Source organism: Paramisgurnus dabryanus, chromosome 6, assembly GCF_030506205.2.
Source record: "Paramisgurnus dabryanus chromosome 6, PD_genome_1.1, whole genome shotgun sequence".
Lineage (NCBI taxonomy): Eukaryota > Metazoa > Chordata > Actinopteri > Cypriniformes > Cobitidae > Paramisgurnus > Paramisgurnus dabryanus.
In genome coordinates, this window is record NC_133342.1 from 25461672 (window position 1) to 25488593 (window position 26922).

A 26922-nucleotide genomic window follows, 5' to 3' on the forward strand; every position below is an offset into this window, starting at 1 on the left:
TAAGTTAACTGTTGTGTGACACATTTAGTTTGTTTTGTTGTCGTGTTTGATTTAGCTTGCTGATGTGTCTGGTGAAAAGTTATTGGCTTGTTTTAGTTACCATTCATTTATACTAGGGCTGGGCATAGATTAACCTCTTTTTTTTTTCCTGGTGGGCACGGGGGAGGATATTTTGGGGGGTGGTGGTGGGCACGCAGCGGTGGGTGGCCGTGGACTTCCATGGTAGGAATAAAAAAAAGAAATATGATGGAACTTCATACCATCATTTAAAGGAACAGTATGTAGGATTGTGGCCAAAACTGGTATTGCAATCACAAAACTTGTGGCTAAAACTGGTACTGCAATCATACAACTAGTGGCCAATACACAACATGACAACATAAACATCAGTTGAGGGCTGCAACTCCACTTTTTAAATGACAATATCCTGGCCAGACCACTGTTGTGAGTGATATAAGTATTTGAAATGAAAATGATTTCTTAATGTCTAGTGACATATCAGGGCCATTTTATGATTAATTGATATAAATTTCTTACATACTGTTCCTTTAACAAAATATTTTCTTAGTCATTTATCCAAATACTTACAAAATAGTTTTCCTACATCTTCTTTTGTGTTCATGGGAGGAGGGGGATGCGTGCGGGTTTGGAGCAGCGTGGGGATGGGTGGATGGTGGCAGGGTTCTTCATTTGGAAGTGAACTATCTTTAACTCAAGTAACTTTTACTCCTGTTTTATTCTTTTTAACATTTTAAACTGTCAAAAAGCATTTTCAGAGACAGCTTGGATTACATTTTTTTTTTAATGCACAGTTCTGTTAAGAGGGATGTTTTATACATGTTTTTAAGTTTGTGTCACTTCGTACAGTTTTGTATTTTTAGTAGTCATATGCATGGATCTGGTGTGTGCTGTAAGATAAAACTTTTCATCTATTTCCTAAATTAAATGTTCAGTTGTCTAGGATAAGTGGTCTAGCACTGGATAAATGCTCAAAGCTTAAAGAGATAATAATAATCATCAAAAGAGCACTTTAACCTTGGGCGCAGTAATATTGATGGAAGTTTGGGCGAGGACGGAGTAGTCAGCAGTGATGATGTATTGCGCCCGAGGTCGAAGTACTGCAAACTAAGTGCTCTTCGTCATATAATATAGTTCTCATTTTTGTCCGTGTAAAAAATCGGCACGTTATTTTGTGTTACCATACTTACTCGTGTAACTACTCATGTAACAGGCTTTAAATAGGGAAATGTGGAAGTGTTTGGTGGCTTCTAATATCATCACTGTTTGGATCCTAAGTAATGAATGGGGCTAGGCTTAATGCTAACACATTCACAACGCACTGTACAAAGATTAAGTGCATGCATTGAAAAAAGATAGAGATTTATTAATTTGTCTAAGTTAAGGTAAGAACAAAGAAAAATAATGAAAAACGGTGGTGTTTTCCTTTAAGTAATACTGGCGCGTTTCAATAAACTAATCAAAAAGTCATGTTGTGGCATCTTATCTATGTGACTGGAATAAACAGTAAATGTTTTTGCTTCTTATTGGTGAATCTTCCAAAGTAAACAAAATGAAGTGTCCATCATCATAGTAGGGCTTTCGAATGAAATTAAGCAGCTGTTGTTTGGCAGACAGGCCATAAGTACCTGGTACATAAGGAAAACTGTTATGTCAGTCAAACACATGTCCTGTTCTGCATTTTAATTGGATTTCCTTGAATTTCCAGTGGGAAACTTGAACTCTATGCATGTAGTTTACCTAGAAAAACTATACTGTAGCAAAAATGTGTTTCTTTTTCATCTAGTCTATTTTATAACTTTTTGTTGCACATAATGACATTATCAGTACTTCAGGATATGAGAGCTCCTGCTCCATAAAGAATATTTTATACTGACCGCTATCTATGATATTGACATAACACAACAAGAGATGTGATCAAAGGCTTTTTCTATATGTATGCACATGCTCTTTTGTAAACCTCATCCTCGTGTTACTATTTGTGAATGCGTAATGTGATTTATCCTCATTGTTATTCATGAAAGGCTCTCATGTTATTGTTTATATCCATGCACTCCGTCCTATTTCACACCCCAGCACGTAGAGCTTCTGCGGCACGTTTGGGAACGTCTGCGTTTGAGAATTGCAAACTAGTTTTAATTTGTTTTTTAGTTATTAGTTTCAACAACTAGACAATTAAACTCAACCCCAAAGATAAGGTTATAAATTACTTAATTTGTCTGGATTCAGTCAGATTTACTTACCTTTTTTCTTAATTGTACAAATTGTGTTAATTAAAAAAATGATGTAACGCTCTGAAATGCTTGATTTTGATTGGTCAATGGGGACATTGCAAGGTTTGTTGTTCCCAAATAACAACCGACTAAAACTAACACTGCCACATCCGTGTACTGTGAGTCATCTTTACAGGCGCAGTTTAATACATACAAATACATTAAAAATATAAATATGCATAATTAATATCATGAGATTTTATTTACAAATAATCAAACCAAATGCATGTTTGATTTGTTGGAACACAATTGGCTAGTTTGCATTTATTACAAATGAGCTAATAAAGTATATACACATTGGTGCTTTAGTGTACCCATGTTGCAAGTAGCTGTGTAATAAGTAGGATAATGTACTTGGGTAAAGATTTTTCTCTTTGTAGTTTTTGCGGAAATGCACATGGCAAAATTGGCTCATTTACAGATGCACTGCATTCTGTTTTAATAGCTGGCTGGTATACATCATTTTTAAAAACACAGAATAAGTGTCCAGTATGTGCAATATATATGATCAATTCTATATTCAAAAACTCTCTCTTGTTTCTTGTTTCAGTTATATAAGGGAGAGGACACAACCTTCCAGATCTCTGGCCTGCACAGTAACACAGACTATCGGTTTCGCGTATACGTGTGTCGTCGTTGTCAGGACAGCACTCAGGAGCTGTGCGGACCCCTCAGTCCATCATCATTCTTCGCGCCCCGCCGCACGGAGCTGGTCCTGCCCGGAGACCTCAACTCCACGGAAACGACGACTCCCACCGGCATGTTCAGCACAGACGAACGCTTCGCAGCGGTCTTAGTCGGCGCTTTCGCCGCCCTCTCCTTCCTCATCGCCTTTTTGGTGGAATACTTCTTCATGAAGTGAGCTATATATATATACGAAAAACCAGAAACAGCAGCCAGCCAAGAAAAAGAAACATTTACGTTACACACACGCACACACTTAAATATACACGCGTGGCAATGTACTGTAGGCTGATTATGTATACAGGCACGCTTTCTCTCTATTCCTTATCTCTACAATGCCTTTTCCTGTGCTGCCTGTGTATCGCTGTTTTACTCAAACTTTACAGCGTGACGGTTTTGCTCTGTGAACTCCTTGGTGAAGCAAAATCGCATTATCGAGCCTTACGAAAAGTCACGTGATAGCCTGTTTTTGCATGCTTGATTTTTTTGTATCCCTTTAAGTGTACGTATATGTTTGGAGGAAAATGTATTGTATTTTCTCCTCGTTCATGGCCTATTATAGTTTTATCAAAGCACGCTTCACCCAGTTTGCGTTAAGGAATCGTAGCTTTATCACGAAATGCGTAACACATTCCACAATCCCAGTTCAATTCATGTGATGTTGTTCACGTTTTATATATTATGCACATCACCACATAAACACTAAATACCGTTACCGTAGTAAAGGCTGGTGTGCAGCCCCCTGAATTAAGCTGCCAAAGCAAGTTGCAATCCAAGTGTGGTTTAAGTATTGCTGCTATTGTGTTTATTTTTCCTTAGAACGGAATCAGTTATCTAATATATGGATATAAATCTATAAGATTCTATAGAGGTATTGTAATATAAATAATGAGTTTGAAGTAGAGATCTCTTTCAGAGCGTGTCAATTCACAATCTATGGTGCTCATAAATCTGTGGTCAGTAGTGGTGGCGATGGAGTTCAATTTGCCACGTAACACTCTTTGCTGCCACATGCCACAAGAGAACGGGTCGCTGACCCAGACCGGCCATTTAGTCTTTGTGTGTCCTTGTCCTAAGGTGCAGGCCGCATGCTTGAGCATGTCACACACAGGGCTACTTTCTTGTCTACCTGCCCACATATGACTTGGCTAGGCTAATGTGCTTTGTGTGCTGTCTGTAGATCCAGGGACCAGCTGATGGCTAGAGTCACAATAGCCAGTGTGTAGCTGTGAAACCGGTTGTTTTTCAGTTATGTTTATACTCTGTGAATTGCGTTCGTAACCGTTTCGCCTCAACTTTCCTATTTGCTTTTTATCGACGGCCCTACATGTCTCATTGAATGTTGCATCGTTTTTAATCTGCGAAAAGCCAGTTGTATGTTTTTAAGGTGCTTGATCAACATGATTTACGAAGCAGCGGTGAGCTCCTCCACCCGCTGCACCTTATAATGAGGACTGATGTTCATGCCAAAACAGCCTGATGTGCATCTTTAGCCAAGTAAAGGTACAAACCAGCAGTTCCCAAAGAATTTCTCCTAAAATTCCACTCGCAGACCAGTTGTCTAAAAGAAGAAAAGGGGAGGGGTGTAAGGCAGGGCGTGGCTTGCTGGAGCCTCTTTTCCCAACTGACAGCCTGTATTGTACCTCAGGGACATGGACTTATCAGAGGTGAAGAAGTACAGCGAATACTATGTTTCTGAGAGGGTGCTGCAAACACTACATTATACCGAATGATAATGATATTGCTGTCATCACTATGGTAGCATTATTTCTTTGTCTGCCTCTGCAGTTTTTTTTTTATGCATTTATTTGATCTGTTTCTCGCCTAAGCTGTGCCTTGCTCCAGTTGTCCGTAAGCAAAATCGTTTACTAGTTCAGAATACCTTTGCCAAAGTTAATGGGAAAGTAAGGTATCATTCTTTTAGGGTTATTTATACTTATCTATTGCATACAGTACTTTAAATGGCAATTAAAGTGCAATCTTCATTTATTTATTTTTTAAGAAATTAAGAGATGTAGTTATGTACTAATTTTTTCTATTGTAGCATGTTTTTTTTCAGTAATTTTTTTATGTATTGTAGATTAACCGTTAAGGCCAGCATTCCTTTCATTCATACAGTAAGTCTTTCATTTATTTGTACCATGCTGAAATATTTACATGTAACCAAACGCCTGTTCATCAAAGTGCCGAAACTCTGGCTTCACTTAGAAACTGTAGCAAATGTTTAACCTTTTTTTTATTTGTATGTAATGGGGCATACGTTACGTAGCTAAATTTGGCATCGCTAAAAAGTGTTATAACGCTTATGTTATCTTACTGTTTGCCAAAGCAGAGGTATTTTTCTGTTATTTAAAGGGTTACTTGAGAAATTCTTTGTGACATTAGAACATGATTTTCTTGTAAAGGAAAAACATAAGTTTAAGTTAAACTTAATCTGTGACTACACTTTTTATTGGTGGTGAAAATGGTGCCATTTATTTGAATAATCCTTTTTGAGGTGAAATTTGACATGCTATTCACACTGAAAGGAAGCAAAACAATCAACTGTTCTGAGGCAAATCACATTTCTCATTTCTTTTTATTTTATCGTGTCATAGCGCAATAGTGAATTTATTCCAGTATTTTTGCTAAGGAATTATATATAGAGATATATATAGAGAGATATATAGTATGACAACTAACAGAAATGAAGCACTTTTTAAAGCAAAACATTAATCTTTATTAGATTTATCTCATAAAGGGGTATTTCCTAGTCAATGTTTCTATTGTTTTGAAATCAAGATGATCATGCATTAAGAAAAGCAAGAAATGCATTCTTTTTTTAAAGAAACTGGCCCACACAGACTTGAACATATATAGTAGAAAGTCAAAAAGTTCATTTTTGACCTGCTTTATTAGGTTTAGTTTTCTTTTCTTTTTGTTTGTTTTTTTATTTTATTTTATTGTCCATTACCATGTATGGTCTTGACCAGTAAACTCTGGTAGTAAATTTTTTTTTTGTTTTCTTGTTGGTCCTTGTAAAAAAGAAAAGAAAAAAGTATACATTTCTGTGGCCCATTTTGTATTTTTATAAACTGCATTTTTATTTTGTTAATTTTTCTGTTTCGTTGTGCTTTTTTAATTTTAAAAACAAATTGCTTGAAGATATATGAAATCTTAGAATCGTCCCAGAAAAATGTAAAGAACCACGAAGGGTATTCAACTATTTTCCAAAAAAAATATTTTTAACTCGCAGTTAAAAAAAAGAAAAGGAAAAAATATACAAACATTCCAGGCTTGTCATTATCAAATTTTTTTAAGTCATATTTTTTGTAAATGTTAGACTATTTCATATATATAAGAAACTGCCATATAATGTATAGATTTTTGCAAATACTGTACTACCCTATGTATGTAAGACTTAACTGTATCTGTAGCGTGTATGTAATATATTTATACCCAATAAATGTTTTAATTTTTTTCTGACAATTTATTTAGCGTTGCTGATATGAATCTTTTCAGTCAAAGCAATGGAGCTTGTGATTGAAGTTAATTTGCTTCTTGCTATTACGTGTTATGAATACTTAAGCAGTTTTTACAAATACAGTACTAAGCATCAAAATATACAGATCATGTTCTTCACAGTACAAACCCTATATATCCATCAGGTAGGGATTTAACAAACCTTTGTCAATATTCTATGAACGGTTGTTCGATAATACCATAGCTTTATCTTGTGACTGCTCAGATTATCCTCAGTATTATCTAACTTGCTATTTTTTTCTCCATTTCCATCATAGATAGGACTGTTGCATAAACCATATGCTGTATGAAGCTACATATAATTTCATATAGAAAGTCTTGATGCTGTTATCTCAAGGTAATGGCTTATTAAACTTCCTTTAATGATATACTGTAGCTACACTTTACTGCAGTCTTATGACACTTATTTGGTGTTGTGTTTCCATCCTTTTTTTGGTACAGTATAAATTTCTGTAGAAATTACACTATTACTGGCAGCTGGTTGCCAGTAACTTACTGTAGATTTTACATTTATGTTATTTACTGGCAACAGTTTGTTCAAAGTTAAATGAACATTAAACATTTTCAGTCTAAACCAGCTGTTTACAGTTTCACCCCTATCATCTGTGCTGCAGACAAATGGTGCAGAAAAGGTAAAATACTTTTTTATCGAGTGACAATGTTTGTTGTGTTAAACAAAACTAATTGCACACATTTTAACAGTAAATGTATTACCCTGTATTTGTTATTGCAAGAACAATGTAATGTTCTTTAATCCAAAGTGACTTTTAGTGTATTTATGGTATACATTTTTACAATAAGGTAGCATTTGTTAAAATTAGTAAATGCATTAGCTCATGTTATTTTTAGCATTTACTAATATATTGTTAAAATGAAAAGCTGTAACTGTTAATATTAAATTGATATAACTATATTGATCTTTGTTAGTTCATGTAAGCTAAGGCATTTACTAATGTTAACAAAAACAACCTTATCGTAAAGTGTTACCATTTTATCACTATATGGGGCGGTTTCCTAGACAGAGCTTAAGTCTAGTCCCAGACTAGAATGCATGTTTGGTCTGCCTTAATTTTAAAACATCTTGAATTGTCATATCTCAAAATATCAATGTAATTGTTTTGTCTCAATATGCACACCAGTATTGAATTTTTTGTAAGGTTTGTTTTTTAAAAATGAGTTAAATGTCCTAAAATAACCAAGTCATGTATTAATCTAAACCTTGCCTGGAAAACCACCCCTATGTGAGTCCACCTTGCAAATTAAACCCACAACCTGTGCTACACTGTTCATCTTGAGCATTAAATCCTGACCGGCTACTGCAGCGGTTGAAGTATTATTCTGCTTGAGAACTGTTGAGTGTGGTTTCTTTAAAAATGACTGAAAGTTCAACCTTTAGACTCATCAGACACACAGTTAGGATTTTTATTAATGCTGATGGTAGACTGGAGTTGCACGTAAGCATGGTGGAAAATCTCATTTTGCAGAGTCACTTTTTTCCCATGAGGAGAGCTGTCTGATTTATGATATCATTCTCTTCTGTGATTCGCTTTAGCCCGGGTTCTCTGAAATTGCTTGAACATCGATAAAACACCATTTAGACAGTGGAAATAAAAATGCAGGATTTCTAATGATGTCGTTCGATTGATTTAGGATCAAAGAAGATTTATCTTCAATATCTCAAATGTGTGCCATCAATTCACAGTTTTAAACCCCATTTTATATAGATTAAAGTATGTACATATATTTTAGTTCCTTACTGAATTAAAATAGTGCTGTTTAGTATATAGACAGACAGATACAAATACAAACAGAACAGAATTCTAGTGTAACATGGGTATATTTACATATTTTACAATATACACACATATGTTTATTTATATACATCATTTTTTATACAGAAGACATGCTGTTTCCACAACAGATACACCTTATAGAGCATAACATATATCTCAACTTACAATTAGATCCACAACAATTGTTGTAATGGTGTAAAATTAAAGGTGTCTTTCTCAATGACTGTGAGTAAATGACACATAATGTTTTTTTCTGATGTCTTTAAAGCACTTTTTAATGAGCCAAGGCAATTTTCTCATTTTTTCCAAAAGCATTTGAGTATAGTTATGTAATAATATTGCTTCTGATGTGAAGCAGGACATAATGCATACACATAGCACATAAACACACTGAGCATGTTATTATTCAGGCACAGAATGAAGGCAAATGAATGCATTACCTCTGCATCCCTCTAGCTGGGTGCAGTAGGATGATGCTGTATATCTACAGTGCTCAGTTTTGTCTTCCAGATTTCATTGATATTTAAGGCAACTGAAGTTATCCATTCTGATACTACCCATCTATTTACAAGCAAATGTTTGTAAAACATATAATGAATTTTTCTAAAATACTCCCTGATCTTTTGAGGCCATGTGTTTGACGTCTTAAATGGTTGTTAAGGAAAATCATACAGTAGTCTTGTCAAGTCACAAACTCACAGTGGACTCTGTCCAGCACGGGGAACTCTCTCCTTTGACCATCGACGCGCTTCTTCTCGGGTTACTATGCAGTCCGAAAAGTTTACAAGCTGCCATTCTGTACTTCTTGGACATGATGTTGTATAGTATAGGGTTGATCGCTGCGCTTAGGTAAAAGAGTACAAAGGAGATGAGATTGCAGTACTGGCTAATGACAGATAAGATAGGAGAGCCCATCTCTGTAGATTTGGAGATCAGGTAACGTCCAACGTGAAAGGGAAGCCAGCAGAGCACGAAGGCAAACACCACCACAACTACAGAGAGAGTAAAGATATTATTTCAACAGATGAAATGCGCGTTTCCGTCCCATATCCTACAACAGTTAAGCTTTTAGCCATAATATAAACAAATATAAAAAGCAATAGTTTGGGTAAACAACAAATTATTCGTCAAAAAGCTTTGTATGGCGATACGCATGGTTTTTTGTTTCATTTAGTAAAACCATGGAAATCACAAAAACATATTTTTCCCATTATAAAATGTTTACCTTTGTATTTGTAGTAAAATTGTGCCAAATGGTTACTTAAATACTACAATAAAACCTATTATTTATAAGAGCAAGCTTAAAAGCTTTCCACCTGATCTAAGCGAAAAGATAACATGTCGTTTTGTAATGTAATGTGTTTATATTGACTTTGTAAAATCTAAGTGTTACCACTTTGGTGACTTGACAAAGCATTTTAATAGAACCGCTACTGCTCTGTGCCAAGTGCAAGTATGGGTGCGCTCGTGCGTAAAACGTTGCCTGTTTGTGTGAAAGTCGGAAACTTACCCAGCATTTTTACTGTTTGTCTGTTGTTTTTATCTCGACTTGAAACGCTTTCTCCAATCGTGTCTCTCTTTCTCTTCCAGAGCTTTCGGCCGATGAGACTATACAAAACCGTTAAACAGAACACAGGCAAAAAGAAAAAGATGCTGGAAACCCAAACCATAATAGTTAGAAGCCCAGACCTAATGGCATATTCCGTCGCTTTGCATTCGTTTGTGTCCCACGAGTTTGTCCCATTTTCATGCTCAACACCGACGAGCACAAATACAGGTGCTGCACTAAAGAAGGATACAATCCAGAGGACCAAAATGACTCCTCGCACGCGACCCTTGGTCACGACCACTTTAGCCCTCAGAGGAAAACAAATAGCAAAGTACCTCTCCACACTGAGAGCAGTAATGTTCAGGATGGTGGAGTATGTGCAGCACTCGCTGACAAACTGAAAGAGTTTACAAAGTATATTGCCGAAATTCCAAGGTCGGTACCTCCAGATTCTGTACAAGTCCAGGGGCATGCAGAGAAAAATGAGTAAATCCGAAAAGGCCATGCTGGACAGGTACAAGTTGGTGGTTGTTCGCATGTCCTTGTATTTTGTCACCACCAAAATGGTCATGAGATTTCCTGTTACACCTACAAAGAAGAAGAAAACGCAGCTGACGGTGACTCCGATCAAGATTGGAATAGGAAAAATGTTGACTGGTGCCTCGAGTCCCCAGTATGTCGCGTTTTCATCCCAACTGCAGTTGAAAGAACAGTTGGTCCGGTTAAGCCAGGTATGCATGCTGAGTGATCATGGACAATCTGATTCTCCACTGAGAGAGAGCTTGGGGACGACGGTCTCCCCAACGACTCCCCATTTAGTGCTGCGCTCAGGGGTGCCCAACATTTATAACATCTTATATGCAAACTAAATTCTCAATACGGATCTGTAGTTATAAAATGCATGTCTTAATTGCAAGACACTTTCTAGCGAGATATTCCACAACTAAAAAAAAGATCAATCCAATGGCAATCCAATTATAACTGCCTCGTTATCTGTCCAGCCTGGACAGAAAATCGTTAGTCTTGAAGCAATTTAAGGCATTTTGGTGTAGTAAGATAAGAGACAAGTGTTCAAAGTGAGAGACGGAGAAATGAAATTACTTCGCAAAGGATGAAGCGCGTCACTTGTGCGTACTGGGGATTCAACCACTACAGATGTCTGTGCATCTTCTCGTCATTCAGTGAGCTAGTACAAAACAGAGGTAGAGAGCTTTGTCATTGGTCCAAAAATGTGTATACTATGGAAAGGTCTGAAACCTAGATGAATGGGATGCGTTGAATCTGTTGAATACTGCCATCGTGTGGTGATTAAAGGGCACCTATTTCATTGATAAAAACAAAGTTATTTTGTGTATTTGATATAATACAATGTCGACATCGATCTGAAAGAAAAAGCGCTGTGTCCCTTTGGCCAGCTAATCTGAACGTCAGCCGGAAATATGACGCTCCTTACCATGTTTGAAATATTCGCTCACAATGCAATGCTGACAGGAGTTAAAGGAAAACGCCACCGTTTTTCAATTTTTTTACTATGTTATTCCCTCAACTGAGACAAATTAATACATACCTATCTTTTTTCAATGCGTGCACTTAATCTTTGTACAGCCTAACCCCATTCATTCCTTAGGATCCAAACCGGGATTAATTTAGAAGCCAAACCAAACACTTCCATGTTTTCCCTATTTAAATACTGTTACAAGGCTAGTTTTTATGAGTAAGTATAGTGGCACAAAATAAAACGTGGTGATTTTTTAAGCAGATAAAAAATGAGAACTATATTGTATGGCGGAAGAGCACTCGTTGTCCTCGGGCGCAGTAATATTAACGGAGCGAGAGGGGGAGTAGTCAGGAGTGATGATGTTACTGCGCCCTGAGGTCAAAGTGCTCATGCTTCTGACACTTTCTAGCTTTTTTCAGATGAACACAAAAGTAGATATTTTGATAAATGATTGTAAGCACACAGCTGATTGTAAACATTGACTTCCATAGTAGGAATAAAAAATGTGATTGATTTTAATGGGTACCATCAACTGTGTGCTTCATTCTTCATCATTTATCACAAAACTTCCAAAATATTTATTTTCCTACTATGAAAGTCAGTGGTTACAATCAGCTGTGTGCCCATCATCATTTCTCAAAATATTTTCTTTTGTGTCCATCAAAATAAAAAAACTCATACAGGTTTAGATCAACATGACGGTGAGTAAATGATGACAGATTTTTTATTTTTGGGTGAACTATCCTTTTAAGACTGAATTAAGATTAGAAGTAGCCTACTGTCTATTCAACAAAGAGGTCATTTCTTTTCTTTAAAACAATAAAACATGCTTTTCACAGCCATCGAGGAACTGCAGTCCTTAGACTACAATAAAATATCACATGGTGATAAATATGGTCAGAGTGCAGTTATAAAATATTGATAAAACTGCAAACAGACAACAGACACACATTCTCTCCTGTAGACACATTTATTCATAGACACATACAGGGATACACATACATTTTTTTGTATTGACGTTTTTGTTATTTGAATGCAGTCCACTAGAGGGCAATAGTGCTATACTGAATGTATACTGCAGCCACCAACAAGATTCAGTAAAGGCCAATTTTTGCATGTGCTTTCATGTAATATCACCATATGTTTAAGTATAACACCCTGACTAAATTGTTTTTTATCATCTTGCCTAAAAATGGTAGGTTTTTAATGGTACATGTGATAAATATGGCATTTTAGTTGTATCAGTAGAAATGCCATGCCATTAATTTTTAGATAATGTTTTTATATTGATATTCTACTGTGAGTCTCTCTCTCTCTCTCTCTCTCTCTCTCTCTCTCTCTCTCTCTCTCCCCAACTCTTGCAATAGAGTCTACTGTTCAACTGGTATTGTGTGTACAGGTGTACAGTATGTGTGTGAGACAGAAAGACAGAGATGTTTGTTTGCTGTTGTGATAAATGGCAATGCCTTCAGTTTGAGCAAAGGTATGGCCGCTCTGGCACACCCTGCCGTGGTAATTATTACAGACTCGACAGACCAGAGGTCTCAAATCAGACAGGGCAGAAAATTGAAAATATAAATGATTTATGGTCCTCACAAGTCTATCTTCTCCGTCTTTGTTGTTGGCCACAGCGCACTGGATGTGCCGGGACGTCCTTTAGTGCGGCACCTGGCTCTTGTTCTTCTGTGATTAATCCATTTAGATACAGTGGAGTGAAAAAATCCTCATCATGGAAAATAGATTGATTCTGCAGAGAAAACGCTATAAGAAAATGCTTGCAGGTTGCTGGGAGAGCAGAACAAATTGTCCAAAAATAAACTACGGCCCTGACTGTAGAGGCTTCAAATCTTGAAGACGATGCTTGTCAATTTAGCATAATTTGCATATGCGGATCAGATGGGGCCTGTTAAGAAATACTCCATTTAGGTATTGGTGACGTAGGCTAATGCTACCAAGGTTACTGTTGCTCAACTTGTAGAGCATTGCATTAGCAGCACAAAAGGTTATAAGTTCGATCTTGGGAAACACATACTAATAAAATGTGTAAGTTGCTTTGGATAAATGTCTGCTAAACAAATGCACCTGCATGCATATTCTGTGTATTAACCTCCTAGTTTTGGTTTGTCTTTTTTTTCCAGTTTTCTTCCAGCTATTTTGGGGTTAGGAAGAACCAATAAATATAATAAACAATTTTTTTTCTAAGAACATGAAGCAGTGTATTTTTTCATGTTTGTGTACAACAGGTTCCAGTTACACAGCATTAAGTATTAAGGTGCAAACATAAAAAAAATTGATGTCCACATATGTGGACATCCAGGTCTTAGTAGGTTAAAAATATAAACATCTGAAAATCTAAACATACTAGTACCTGACCAAAAGATTTTGTTTATTATTATGCATTTTATACCATGGGGCTGCTGCAAATACTTTATTCTGATTGGTTGAGAAATGTTCCACTGGTATGCATCATTTTTCCATAAACACACACCTGACCTGTCAGATGTCTTAAAGGGGACATTTCACAAGACTTTTTTAAGATGTCAAATAAATATTTGGTGTCCCCCAGTCTACATATGTGAAGTTTTAGCTCAAAATACCATATAGATCATTTATTATAACATGTTCATGTTAAAATTGCCACTTTGGAGGTAAATGGGGAACACTTTTTTGGGTGTGTCTTTTTAAATGTAAATGAGCTGATCTCTGTGGCAGTGCTGTGGTTGGATAGTGCAGATTAAGCGGCTGTATTATCCCCTTCTGACATCACCAGGGGAGCCAAATTTCAATGACCAATTTTTTCACATGCTTGTGGAGAATGGTTTACCAAAACTACGTTAATGGGTTTCTAGGTTGATAAAAGCACTGGGGACCCAATTATTGCACTTAAACATGAAAAAAGTCAAATTTTCAGAGTATGTCCCATTTAAAAAAAACCCTCAGAGCAATGTCTGTGGTATAAGTGGAATAATTGACCCCAGTCCTTTGAATTATTTGAAAATAGGCACACCTGCGGTGTAACAGATTAGCATTACCACCTTGTTTGTTTTGTGTATTATTTTCTAATAATTTAACTATTCCTTACATATTTAATACACTTTTAATTAATACATATATATACTTATATTAATGCATTTCTCAGTGTTTTTGAGTTTTCCCACTGTTTTTCAGTGTTTTCGGTCTGGAATATCTCAAAACAGAAGACATGAGCAAATTTCACTTTAATTTCATTAAAGTCTAGATTCAACAACTGAAATATTAACTCTCATCTCACAAATCTCATTTGTGATATTTATTTTCCTTGTAGATATCTCCGGCTCTCCTAAATATAACAGTTGAGCAGGGGAGGAGAATATTGTGATCTGCTGGGCTTGATTGGCTGAGTGATTATGATTGACACCTGGAAATGCCCCTCCCCTTCAAACGCATTGGCCTGTGGCTGATCTTTCCACAGTGCACTCTTGCTCAGACTGTTTGGAGTTACAGAGAGAGGAGAAAGAGACTCTTTAACATTGTCTGCTAACGTGTGTTAGTCTTTCATTATCGTTGGCAAACAGTGCAGTGGATTTATTATGAGAGAGTCATGTCTACAAGGGCAGGTCAGTAAAAAAAACTTCTGTTTGTTGTTTCTGCTCCAAACTTCTGTCTCAGCTTGTAGTTTTAAAGGAAGGACAACTTGGAAGTTTCTAGATCACAGGCAAACAAAACAGCTAGAAATTTCAGCATTGTGTGTGTGTTAAAATGTGTATTTTACAGTATGTGAAAGCATTTCTGGTGCCTGTATGTCTTGGCTCCACTGTGAAAGGCTTTTGTATCCTAGGTGGAATGTGTGACCAGCACACAAAAAAGAAAAGTCAAGGCATTACTCAGACTCAAATTGTTCTCTTGATTCGACTGCGCTCTTGTTTAGATTTAAAATCTATTTGAACACAATGCTGATTCAGTTGATACTTTATTCAGACTCTTTCTCAGCTTTGGCTACTTGTTTTTTCACTGGTTCATGTCTATTTCAAAAGGACTGTCTGTTGATCATGTTAGCCATGTAATTCATTAGACAAACAAGTGACTTCTGAACTGATGGGAAATAAAAGCTGTCGTTGACACATCATGAGCTGGATGTGTACAGTATAAAGAATACACAGAATGTTATCGTTGCTATATGGTCATAAATTCATAAAACCTTGCATGAGGTTCAAAGTCCATTTGCTCTTAAACACTCTGTATAGATGTTTGCAGTCGTGTTTAACAGGAGTAACATTCCTGTCTCATCCCATGTGCTGCACAGGATGTTGCTTGACGTTTTTAGGCCTTTATGAAAAATCTGTCATTCCCAGTTATGTACTTCGCAGAACTCTGTTTATTTGTGTTTATCTGTTGCTAATGTGGATCCCATCTGTGGCTTTCCTCATAGCAAATTAATGTCAGTCTTGCAGTTTTCATTAACGCTGTAGAAATATTCCCACAAGTTTTTAGTCACATGCCCCAAAGACACACGGGCGATTCAAATGCGTGTAGCAAAGTTTCACATGAAGCTCTGACGTACAGTAAGTGGTTGCATAATATGTTTTAACTTTCTTTTCTTCATGATGTTCACAATGGGCAGGAACTTGCTGTCAGGAAGCAACTGCTGATATGGATGAGTGAAGTGATATAACTCATTAGCTGGCTCTTTATCCCTTGCATTATCTTTATTGTTTTGTTATTTCGTTTTTAAAACCCCATTAACATCCAGCGAGAGAAGTTTGAAGAAGGGGCCTATATATTGAAAGTATCTAGCTTGTTTATATCAACATCTTACTGAGTTCTTAAAAGTCTCACTGTAGTCTGTAGAGCATGATATTTGAAATTTGACCCTTTATATCTTGCTTTACATCAGTGTGTTTCATCTCACTGGTTAACAAAATAGCACAGGCCGATTCTTACAGGGCTGTGGATGGCCATAAAAACACGCTGCTGAAAAAAACTATGAAACCATTACAGAAAATTCTAATGGTTTCCATTAAAATACCAATAGGAACCATTAGCTTTTACCTTTAAAACCACTACACTATAGTGTGTTTTGGGCCATATTCCATTAGAACCAATAAAATTCCCAATAAAACCAGAATTTCTGTGATGGTGTCTATTGGTTTTTTAGCAGGGCAATGCTTAAAAGAAACAGTTCACCCAAATATAAAATTCTCTATAATTTTACTCGCCTCTCATGCCAAACTAGATGTATATGACTTTCTTTTGTTAGTTTAACACAAATGAATAATGAATAAATTGTTATTTTCTTATATGGGGCTCAACATTGTGAAGCTCCAGAAAACACATCCATCTATCAAGTAATCCAAATGATTCAAGTGGATTAATATATGAGCTCAGATGTTAAAGCCCCTTAACGCCACCTCCGTCAAAAATTAGATAATGTTATTAACCATGTGTTGTATCTTCATCAAATGCCTTTGCTTTAAATCCGCTTTTTAGAAATACTGGTTTGTTGGCAAAATCTGCTAAACACCACATCATGTTTTTAGCAAAGTCCTCTAAGTACATGGAAGATGAATAATGGTGTGCAAAACGACCGTGGATGACATTTACATTTCTGTCGCTTATGAGTACTTGGACCTGAATACTAGAGGAAGTCCAATTAATCAGTTTTGCCGATTAATCTGCACTGATGGTTCATTGGTGGAACAATCAGCCATTGCCAAAATTCTGACCGATAGTTGTTCCGAGTTGTGTTCGTTGCTTATAAATTAATTAATTTGTTGATTACTTGCTGCATTAGCAGAGGAACAACAGCAGGGACCTAAGTTTGTTGTCAAGGCTAACAGGATGCTAACATTAGTAGTACCTCAGTCACACAAAAATACTCGCAGATAAATCCAACCCAAATTTTTAATGTCATGATTATTTGCATTAGTTTATATCCAGCTGATTACATTTGCGCTATTCTGCATATTTTAAGTTATTAACAAGAGAATGCGAACTTTATGCAGCTGTCGACTACATATTCAACAAATCAAAATCTGATTTGTTATTTTTTTATCATTAATGCAATACATCTTTTGTTAGTTTGATTAGATAATCATTAAGTGTTAAAACAGAAGCAAATAAAATAAAAGACTGCACTGAATATACATTTTTTATGTTATTTCAGTGTTAACAGTGTGAGTATTTCACAGAAGTACTCAATAATCTTTTACCCAAGACTTTTTTAAGACTTTACCCTGCCATTTACAAGTTTTTGCAGCAATCCATATTTCTGCTATTATCCAACATTTTCTGGAAGGCATTAAACTTTTATGAATTTTTATGAATCTTTTATAAAATCATAAAAATGCTGCCGCTGACTGCCATTAAAAAAAAAACACTGGCAGGGAAAGAGTTAAAATAATGTATATATTTTTATTTATACATTTATTTCATTTAGTACATTTTCATGGTACAGTACTGTTGTTATTATCGGTCACCCTCTAATCCAGGAGTGGGGAACCCTGGGCCCTGGAGGGCCACTGTCCTGCTGCTAGTTCCAACCCTAATGAAACACACCTGAAAAATCTAATCAAAAGGTGTTTCTCAATGTCAAGGATACTTCCTTGGCAGTACTGATCCCTCCAAGTCACTTCCTTTTGAGGCTAGGCGAGGCTCTTTAGCATTTGGAGAACACGTAAATGGAACAGGCTAGCAAGTGCATGTGATTGCGTCATTACGTCAGTGAAAAGGTGTGCTGTGCTCATAGGATTGTGGGTGATTTGAGAGCGCCAAGAGCACGAAGGCTACACATATGCATCCTTTTCTGTATATGGGATATTTTCCGAATGAAGGCTCAGTCCTCGGTTAAAATTCTGAGGATCCTCGACATTGGAACAGTCCTTCGACGGATGTCGATGACATAGCATCCTCGAAATTTTGGCTTCCAAGGATCCTTCCTTGACATTGAGAAACACCTTTTGTCTTTAGCAATACTTGGAAATGAAATGCAGGTGTGTTTGATTAGGGTTGTAACTTAAAGGGACACTTCACCCATTTGCATTAAGCTTTGTATAGTTAGAACCCCAGTCATGTTTTTGAATGGTCATGCATCATTTCCTTAGTTGCCACTGAGACAGGAGAAATACAGATTTCAGTGTTGCACTTCCTTCTTTCAGTGATGTAAAAATCATCATTTTGCATCATTGATAGAAGGAAGTCCAAACACCCCTTTTCTCGGTCAAATAGGCACCAAATTCTAAATGTATGTTACATTTCGACTACAAATATGACAAACTTTCAATAAAGATGAATGTTTCTATGGGTGAAATGCTCCTTTAACTCTGCAGGACAGTGGCCCTCCAGGACCAGGGTTCCCCACCCCTGCTCTAATGAATACAACCCGAATGTTGCAGTGACATGGATCACAGTGGCCTCTAATGTGTGGTTCAGATTCTTTATTTTGACATTCTCATCTTTTGCAATGTTTATAATTGAATATTCAGTGATTTTACAACCATTAACTATGCCTTGTCCAAAGAAGTGGATTTTTTTTGGAAGTGGAGGTTTTTGCCAAAAAGCTTGCATGCACTTAGAGGGTTTTGCAGCGAAAGACAGTCAACTTCGTTACATACCAATAAATTACTAAAAATCTTGTTATTGCCATTTAAGTGAAATGACTAAACTTTAACATAAGAGTCTAATAAAAATATGCTCATTTACAAGAAAACATGTCAGACGCAATTACAGGGGTTCACATCTGAATACCTCATATCCTTCTGAAGTGAAACGATGTTTGTGAAAGAAAATGTTTAATATTTACTGGTTCCATCATGTACTCATGGAAACATCAGTATGGTAAATTCAAACATGGCGGCACATTGATCGTTTAGAATTGGTTATTGTGTGTCTGTGTGTTCCATATCACTTGTTGATCTGTATGTTCACAAATAAGTCATATACATCTGGGATGGCACGAAGGGGAGTAAATTATAAAAATATGAATTATTCCTTTAATGCAAATAATAAAATATACTTACAAAATTGTAAATTTTCCTGTTTTCTGCCTAAGACAGTTTTGCATATCTGAAAAATACTGTTTTATAAACTCTTGAAAATGTAATGGTTTAGTATCTAAAAAGTTGTAATGTTTAGACTATGAGAATGTGAGCAGAGCTTGAGTTTTTGTTTACGTGCTATATTTCAAACATTAGTGTGAGAGCTGTTGGCCAAACATACAGTCTAACCAGGGTATGTATTGTGTAAATAGTTCATGTGTTAGGTTTTTAATGGTAAATGATTGTTTTTCATGTTTTGGCTGGCTCTGAAATGGAGAATGTTTTGAATTTATTTTTCTTTCCCCTGGCACCCTGACCTTGCTATTGCTGGCAACAAGCTCTTCAAGTTACTGGAATCTGCCTTTGTTTTAGTCCAAAAACTAACACTGGCTCTGGCTTTATTCCTGCTTATAAACAAAGCTTTGTAAACTCTAAAGTTCCCTCATTTGTAAGTCACTTTGGATAACAGCATATATGTAGGTACAGTGAGCGAATAGACAGTTGTCCAAGGTTTGACTACACACAGATAAAACTTTGTTTGTTAAAATCCTCAAACAACAAATATATACAGTTTGGTTTCTCAATCATGAATGTAGTATTCTGGGATACAACCTGTCTGCAGCATGTTACCAATGGATTGGCATTGATTTGCCTAAATTATTGTCCCTCTCTGACCCATGCAGCCTTGAAATTGTCATTGCACAGGTGGGAGAGACATATGAGCCATACAGGAGTGCACTATATATGGTGTTGGCCATTTTGTGGTGGTATTTAAAAACCACTTCATTCTTTACATTCGTTCACCCACAATGCACTCTGAGTTTGAGTGTGTATCATTATTTCACTTGATATAACGCACACTAATTTTCATTCACCACTTATTTCCAATGTAGTAAGCAGACTTGTTTGCTACTGTACAGTATATAGGAGGAGTGAGCAGTTTCAGTATTAAATTCGTATGCAGTATCTTCTCCACTGTAAGAGCATAACTGTTAACACAGTGATTTGTTTATTGATACAGAAGTATGAGTTGAATATGGTTTCTGTGGTTATTGAGAGTTTGCCACAGATATTGTTGATAATGTTTTTGCTGCTCAATTGGTACGACATGTCATGCACTACTGTACTTCAAAGAATCCATTAAAAATAAAGGTTTACATTGAATAGTCTTTGAATTAAAGTGTGAAATGCATAAACAGAAATTGAATGTATGTAACGGAAGCAGGTATTTAACCTAAAGTAATTCTTTACATTAGTTGGCTAATATTTTGACACAAGTGATGTCTGTTTGAGTTATAAATCACTGTCTTTGTGAATGAATTAGAGGCATTGGTTGCTTGAATGTTGAATAACTGTTAAACTGTTGTAAAACGTTTCATTGAGGGAAGACTGTAGGAGAGCTGGTTTTTCTATGTGAGGAAAGTGGAATTTTTTAATGTTGGCTTAACCGGCAAAGATGATGTCATAGTTTTATTATTGTTGAGTTACCATAGAGCAGCTCATGAATGCTTTTCTTCTCTTGCGCAAAGCAAGAGGTACAGAGGATTCAACAGGCTCATCTCTAGGACACAGGATTTCTTATTATTAAGCGATCAGACTGAATAGACCAGTCAGGATCTGTAGCCCACCACCACCAGCCAGATGAGAAAATCTTCCATTATTTGTAATAGAGGGTTTGGTGTGGTTGGTACGGTGGAAAAATGCACTTGGCAGCAAAATGACTGCAATCTAAAGAAAAATGCACTTGGCAGCTAAAGTGTGTCTTTATGCAAGAAACTGAAAAAAGAGTAAGCCTGTGTCTTTCCTTTTAATTGCATGTATAATGATGTTTTTGTCTGAGGAACACAAATGTTGACTTTATTTTTCTATTCTTTCACATAACATAGAGTCAGCTGTTAGCTGTATGGAATTGGTATGAATGTATCAATTGTGTTGCAGTACAAGTGGATGATCTGTTTTAGCATAATTGTATGTGTTCGTCATACTTATTTTTTTTTTTAAACCATTTTATTACTTGGACATTCAGCATGTATCTGTAATTATAAAGTCATTTAACCCATCCTCTACTTTGCCAGTAATGCATTATTAACTTAGTGTTAGTTAGTTTCTCAATGGTCTATGCTGAATCTGTTGTGGCATTATATTACCCAATTTATTTACAACGTTGTATGAGCTGCCAATTTTGCTCAAACGCTTACCCTTTACATCTCTGAGTTCACATTCATCCCCTTGGTCAGGGTATTAACTAACAAATGTTTCAATAAAAGGCATTAACAGCGTTCCAAAGCAGTTGGGATTCTTTATGTCTGTGAGCAGCGTGATCCGCTATTAGTTTTAATCAGATTCCCACAATATCTTGGGGTTTAAGGATTTCTCAAAAGGGACGCATTGCAGTAAACAGGATGTGGTCTCTTTTTTTTTTTTTAAATTGCTATTTTAGTGATGGAATGACATTTTGATCTGACCTTGCATGTTGTTCACTGAATTTCATGCTTCAGAGGGGAAGACACTGACCCCTGACCTTTGACTGAAAAGGGAAGTGTTCAAAATAGAACTGAGCAAACTCAAGATAGATCAATGAAATGTAAGCAATGATCAAGAATTCAGAGTGACATATGATTCTCTAACTGTAATATCACATAACACATTGTGGTCAATACAATTGAAATTAAATATATCTTAAAATATTACAAATGGGAATATCACCATATGCTTTTTGCAAAGATTTACCATAACTAAGAGATTTTAATACACTTCAAAAAAGTTATGTGCAGTCAAAACGTAGCTATTTCAGACAAAAGTTATGTGTAGGCAAAGTTTTAGATCAATGCACATAGCGTGGAGAAACAGAGCTTTGCTTTCTTTTCTCAGAAAGAATGTGAAACATGTAGGTTGGTTCTATATTTTTCGATGTATAAATATGTGACCCTTGACCAAAACTAAATGAAGTCTCTAGCAACACAATGATAAATAATTTTTTGAACATTTACAAAATATATTTGTTGAACATGATCTTAACCCAAAGGGGACATATCTTGAACATCTAACTTTTTTCCATGTTTAAGTGCTATATTTGGGTCCCCAGTGCTTCAATCATTCTATTAAATGTCATTGAAATTTGGCTCCCCCTGTGATGTCAGAAGGGGATCTTTATGATTATAATAATACCACCCCTTAATCTGCAATATCCATCCATTTAGTGCAGAGATCAGCTCATTTGCATTTAAAAGGACACATCCAAAAAACTTCACATTTTTGTTCACACCTACAAAGTGGAAATTTTAACATGTTATAATAAATTATCTCTTATGTTGTTTTGAGCTATAACTTCACATATGTACTCTGGCGACACCAAAGATTTATTTGACATCTAAGTCTTATGAAATGTCCCCTTTAATATCCTAATGATTTTTGGCATTTAAAAAAATCTATAATTTTGTTTTGTGCGACTTATGACCGGTTTTGTGGTCCATGGTCACACATGTTTTATTTTAATTTAAATTGATTTAATAAACTTTAGACATTGTTACACTTGGCATTGAATATTGCATATTTTCCTTTAATATTTTGCAGCCCTACAAGCCATGTTTATACTTGAACCTGCAAATTATTTATTTAATGTAGTGTACACATTCACCTTTAATAGTTTTGTTTATAATTTTTGAGGATGAGGGCATGTCACATAACATGTCCATTTCTCATAAATTTCCACTGAACAAAACAACAAAAAGATATCACGCTCTAAAAAATGCTGGGTTATTTATTTTCAAGTGCTGTAATTGGGTTAGAAAGCGACAAATCCAGCCATTGTGTTAAATAAACTCAGAAAATGTGACATTTGACCCAACAATGGTTTGAAACAACCCAGGTTTTTGAGTTGAAACAACCCAACATAGGTTAAAGAGCACCTATTTCATTGCAATTTTTTTTTGTCTATTTGGTATAATACAATGTGTTTGCGTGGTTTATGGTTTTAAAAAACACATTATTTTCCACATACAGTACATTTTTGTAGCTCCAGATATCCCGCGTTCCTCAAACGCATCGACTTTGTACAAAACTCATTGATTTGAAAAGCTCTGTGTCCCTGATTGGCCAGCTAATCTGTACATTGTGATTGGCCTGAATACCTTTGACGTCAGCCGGAAATCTGACGCTCCTTACCATGTTTGAAAGATTCGGTCACAATGCAGTGCTAACAGAAGTTAACTTACAGGCTGTGAGTCCAAGCGGTAGGAATTATGATAATGTCGGTCTTGTCCACGTCAACAGGCCCAGGAAGTAAACTGTTGCCAACAATCCGTGTGTTTGTTGTAGTCCAAGAAAAGAGATTTACATTGGAAACGATAACTCTCGTCATTGTTTACTTTGGGGTTTGTACCTTTTGCATATCTTTAACATGTACTAATACACACTTACACATAAAAGAAAATGTAAAATCGTGAATTGGACCATTGACTCAGCGTATTTTAAGACTGTAGGGTAAAAATGCTTTTTCAAATCTTTTTAAAAGTTGCTACACTTATTCTTTTTATTTCCTACCCATATATGCAGTTTAGTTTCACTTTTCATGTTTGCATTTACTATTGTTTTTTCCCTGCTGTTAACCCTGTTGAATAGCATAAGCAGATATGTGTACTGTTTGTGTACAAACAGGCAATGCTGGCCCTTCAAGCTGAAAAGTGGTTAGTATGATTCTGCAGTCTGAGCCCTATAACTAATGAAAACAAACATGAACGACAGCGTGGAGAATCTGGACACCAGGGAACTGGGCTTCTCAGATGCTGAGGAGGAACCTGAAGAGGTGGACTGCAATGATTTCAACACCTCAGGTAAGTGTTTTATTAATCATTTCACATCCTTTATGTGTGCATAGAAGTAGCTGTATATATAAATAGCTGAATGCACAACTTGGCAAAACTTGTCTGTATGTATTTGGCTCATAATTATTCCACTTCCTGTCTCAGTCTGGATGGGAACATGTTGTGTGTTGGGTCCGTTCAAAAGAGATAAAAAAACTAAAGAGTTTAAAGATACTCCACAACATGTTGCAGCATGTCCTTATTGTCACAAAACGTGCATTGAATGCTTGCACACACTAAGCTCAAGTTTCCTCAGGCATGCCTCATTTGCCCTGTCATCTCTTTTAGGAGATTTCCGGATCCCTTTCTCAGCTGTGTACAAGACGGTTGGCTTTAAAGAGGCTGAAGCTCAGGTGTACCTGACCAATGTCCCCATAACTGCTAAGATCCTAGAGGTGGAACGCTTCACTATGACCCCGGACCGCTTTAAGATCACCAAAAACAGGAGCGTGTCCAAGGTCCCTGAAGCTTATACACTTTTCAGTATGTGTTTTGTAGGTTATCTTCTTTCAAAAATCTCATGACTCCACTGTGTCCACAGGCAATGCCAGCTGTTTTTAAAATAGAGCTGAAGCATGGAAACTTCACCTGGACGGTGAAGCGAAAAGAGAAACATTTTATGGAGCTGCACAGGGAACTTCTGCGTTACAAGACCCTCATGAGGATCCCACTGCCCACCCGCAGGTCAGACCCTGCACTTCATATGAACTTATTCACACCTACTGCACTGATACTTTAGTAATCCGTTTTGATCCAGTCACAAGTGCACTAAATACAACTGGTTTCAAAACTTAATCCAGTCACACAGACCATGACATTTTTAATCAGAAATGGAAGTGACTGCATTGCATTTGCGGTCTGACTTATATTGCATTTATTTGGCAGATTTATACAATTTGTTTTATTAGTATGTGTTGTCTGGAAGCCAACAACCGTTGTGCTCCTGAGCTACTGAACAACCAGACAACAAGATAAAACAACTGCATATTTATAAGTTGTGTTAAAACAAGGATATGTTTTTTATGTGTTATGTGGGGTTAGGGGCGACTTATGATGTATAAAATAAGTAAAAATTCAGAAAAGCATGCACATCATTGACACATGTTTCACTTTGGAGAAAAGCGCCTGCTTATTAAATACTGTACATGAAATGAATAGAGTAATGTGTATAGTAAAGCATGCACATCTAAAATTAGTTTAATATGCATTTAGGGACCGTTTACATGACAATGATTTTAGCCATAAGTGGGAAAGTTTTTTGGCCGTTTGTTTACACCAGTGTTTTCCAACCAAGGGGCCGGGGGCCCACGGGGGGCCTCAGCAGATTTCCAAGTGGCCTCACGATGACTTAAAATTATTTAAAATAAGCTAAAACAAGCAAAAATCAAGATGTTTCTTATTTGACCATTTAAGTAGCGAAATTAGTGAGTGGGGGGGCCTTCAAATATTGTTGTGGACAACTAGGGAGCCTTGAAGTGAAAAAGGTTGGGAACCACTTTTTTTTTTGTTTACACAATGACATCGCTTTGGGGACCTGAAAACGCAAACATTTGGAGAAGGGTTTTAAAGTGAAACTTTTTAATAGCAACGCCTTGTTGTCTCCATTTAAATAACGTAAACGCGAATCTGTGATAACGGTGATGTCGTACGCATGCGTTAATTCAGACGGTTTCATTGGATGCATGTGCATTGCAGCGGTAACTGTTGGTCTGGTTGGTGACTACTGACCTCTGAACCTTGTGGAAAATAAAAAAATAGTTTTCAGAAGACAAGGGGAGACGGCTAGCATGGATCAATACTATGTGGATTTGGCAGCCAGGCAAGAATTTAATGATTTTGAGCTAACATTAATTTTAAACAGTAAATCTAGCTCAGTGTTATGATTTATGCTTTAACTACGATTTTAAATTAGGTAATTATTTATTACTTATTTATTTTGCTTGTTATTAAGAATAATGTACTCAAAAAGGACTTGATTATTTGCAGCAGAGGTCTACCACCAGAAGTTAAAGGTCCTGCTTGTCCTTTTTAAAGCTTTGATTGTCTTTACAGTGCACAATATAACATGCGTTCATGTTTCACATGTAAAAAACATGGTATTTTTCACACAGAATGTACTTATCTCAAAATACTACGTTTATAAACTCTTCTCCAAAAAAATGTACAAAATGTAGGCACTTTTTAGTCCAGGGTCACTAGAAATAAACCTACCTTATCGTCCATCTAAATAAAAAACTGCTAAATGCTTTCACCGTCTTGACTGTTTGTATTTTTCTCTCTGTAGATAAATGTCTATGTGCATAGGCTTGTACTGTTTCTTGCCAAGATAACATTGGCATCTACTGGCCTGTCATACAGTACAGTGCATTTAGTCTTCGTGGATCCATATAAATGCAGATCTTATTGACAGTGTTGTCGTAATTTTTACATAAATGCAAATGAATAACTTTTCTGTTATTCACTACATTGTTGTCATGAAAACGTATCCCTACAGTAGTTACAGAGGGAACATCCAACCAAAGGTGGTCACAGGTCTTGTCTGACAACTTGTGATCTATCTGATGTAAACAGCGTAGTTAATCTCGTTCTTATAGGAGCTATAATAACTTGCGCTGCTCAGATTCTTTCATTGATCATCTTTTTTCTCTGCCTTTGTCCTCTCCTCCCATTTCCCTTTTGTCGACCTGCTTCTCTTCTCAGATTACCCAGCT

General features: G+C 36.4%; 3 protein-coding genes across 3 annotated transcripts in view; 2 read left to right on the plus strand and 1 right to left on the minus strand.

Moving 5' to 3' along the window:
- fndc3ba (fibronectin type III domain containing 3Ba) overlaps positions 1 to 6447 on the plus strand; it is a 153958-nt gene extending 147511 nt beyond the window's left edge. Inside the window, exon 26 of the mRNA XM_065276330.2 lies at positions 2842 to 6447. Within this exon, the coding sequence (XP_065132402.1) occupies positions 2842 to 3153 (312 nt within the window). The 3' untranslated portion in view covers positions 3154 to 6447. The remainder of the gene's footprint in view (positions 1 to 2841) is intronic.
- Positions 6448 to 8014: 1567 nt separating this feature from the next.
- On the minus strand, positions 8015 to 10961 carry ghsra (growth hormone secretagogue receptor a). Its single transcript, XM_065275395.2, has 2 exons — positions 9801 to 10961; positions 8015 to 9282 (listed from the first exon to the last, which is right to left on the minus strand). The coding sequence occupies exons 1-2, from the start codon at positions 10576 to 10578 to the stop codon at positions 8978 to 8980; spliced, it is 1083 nt and encodes a 360-aa protein (XP_065131467.1). The 5' UTR covers positions 10579 to 10961; the 3' UTR covers positions 8015 to 8977.
- A 3820-nt stretch (positions 10962 to 14781) lies between these two features.
- Positions 14782 to 26922, plus strand: part of pld1a (phospholipase D1a) — a 39022-nt gene continuing 26881 nt past the window's right edge. Inside the window, exons 1-4 of the mRNA XM_065276334.1 lie at positions 14782 to 14933; positions 24006 to 24181; positions 24500 to 24669; positions 24753 to 24895. Of these exons, the coding sequence (XP_065132406.1) occupies positions 24070 to 24181; positions 24500 to 24669; positions 24753 to 24895 (425 nt within the window). The 5' untranslated portion in view covers positions 14782 to 14933; positions 24006 to 24069. The remainder of the gene's footprint in view (positions 14934 to 24005; positions 24182 to 24499; positions 24670 to 24752; positions 24896 to 26922) is intronic.

Excerpts from the sequence above, each read along its gene's own strand:
- ghsra (XM_065275395.2), bottom strand. The coding sequence starts at position 10,578 with ATGCATACCTGGCTTAACCGGACCAACTGTTCTTTCAACTGCAGTTGG. Across the intron at positions 9,283-9,800 it reads ACAAACAGTAAAAATGCTGG|TTGTGGTGGTGTTTGCCTTC; the intron begins GTAAGTTTCCGA and ends CTCTCTCTGTAG.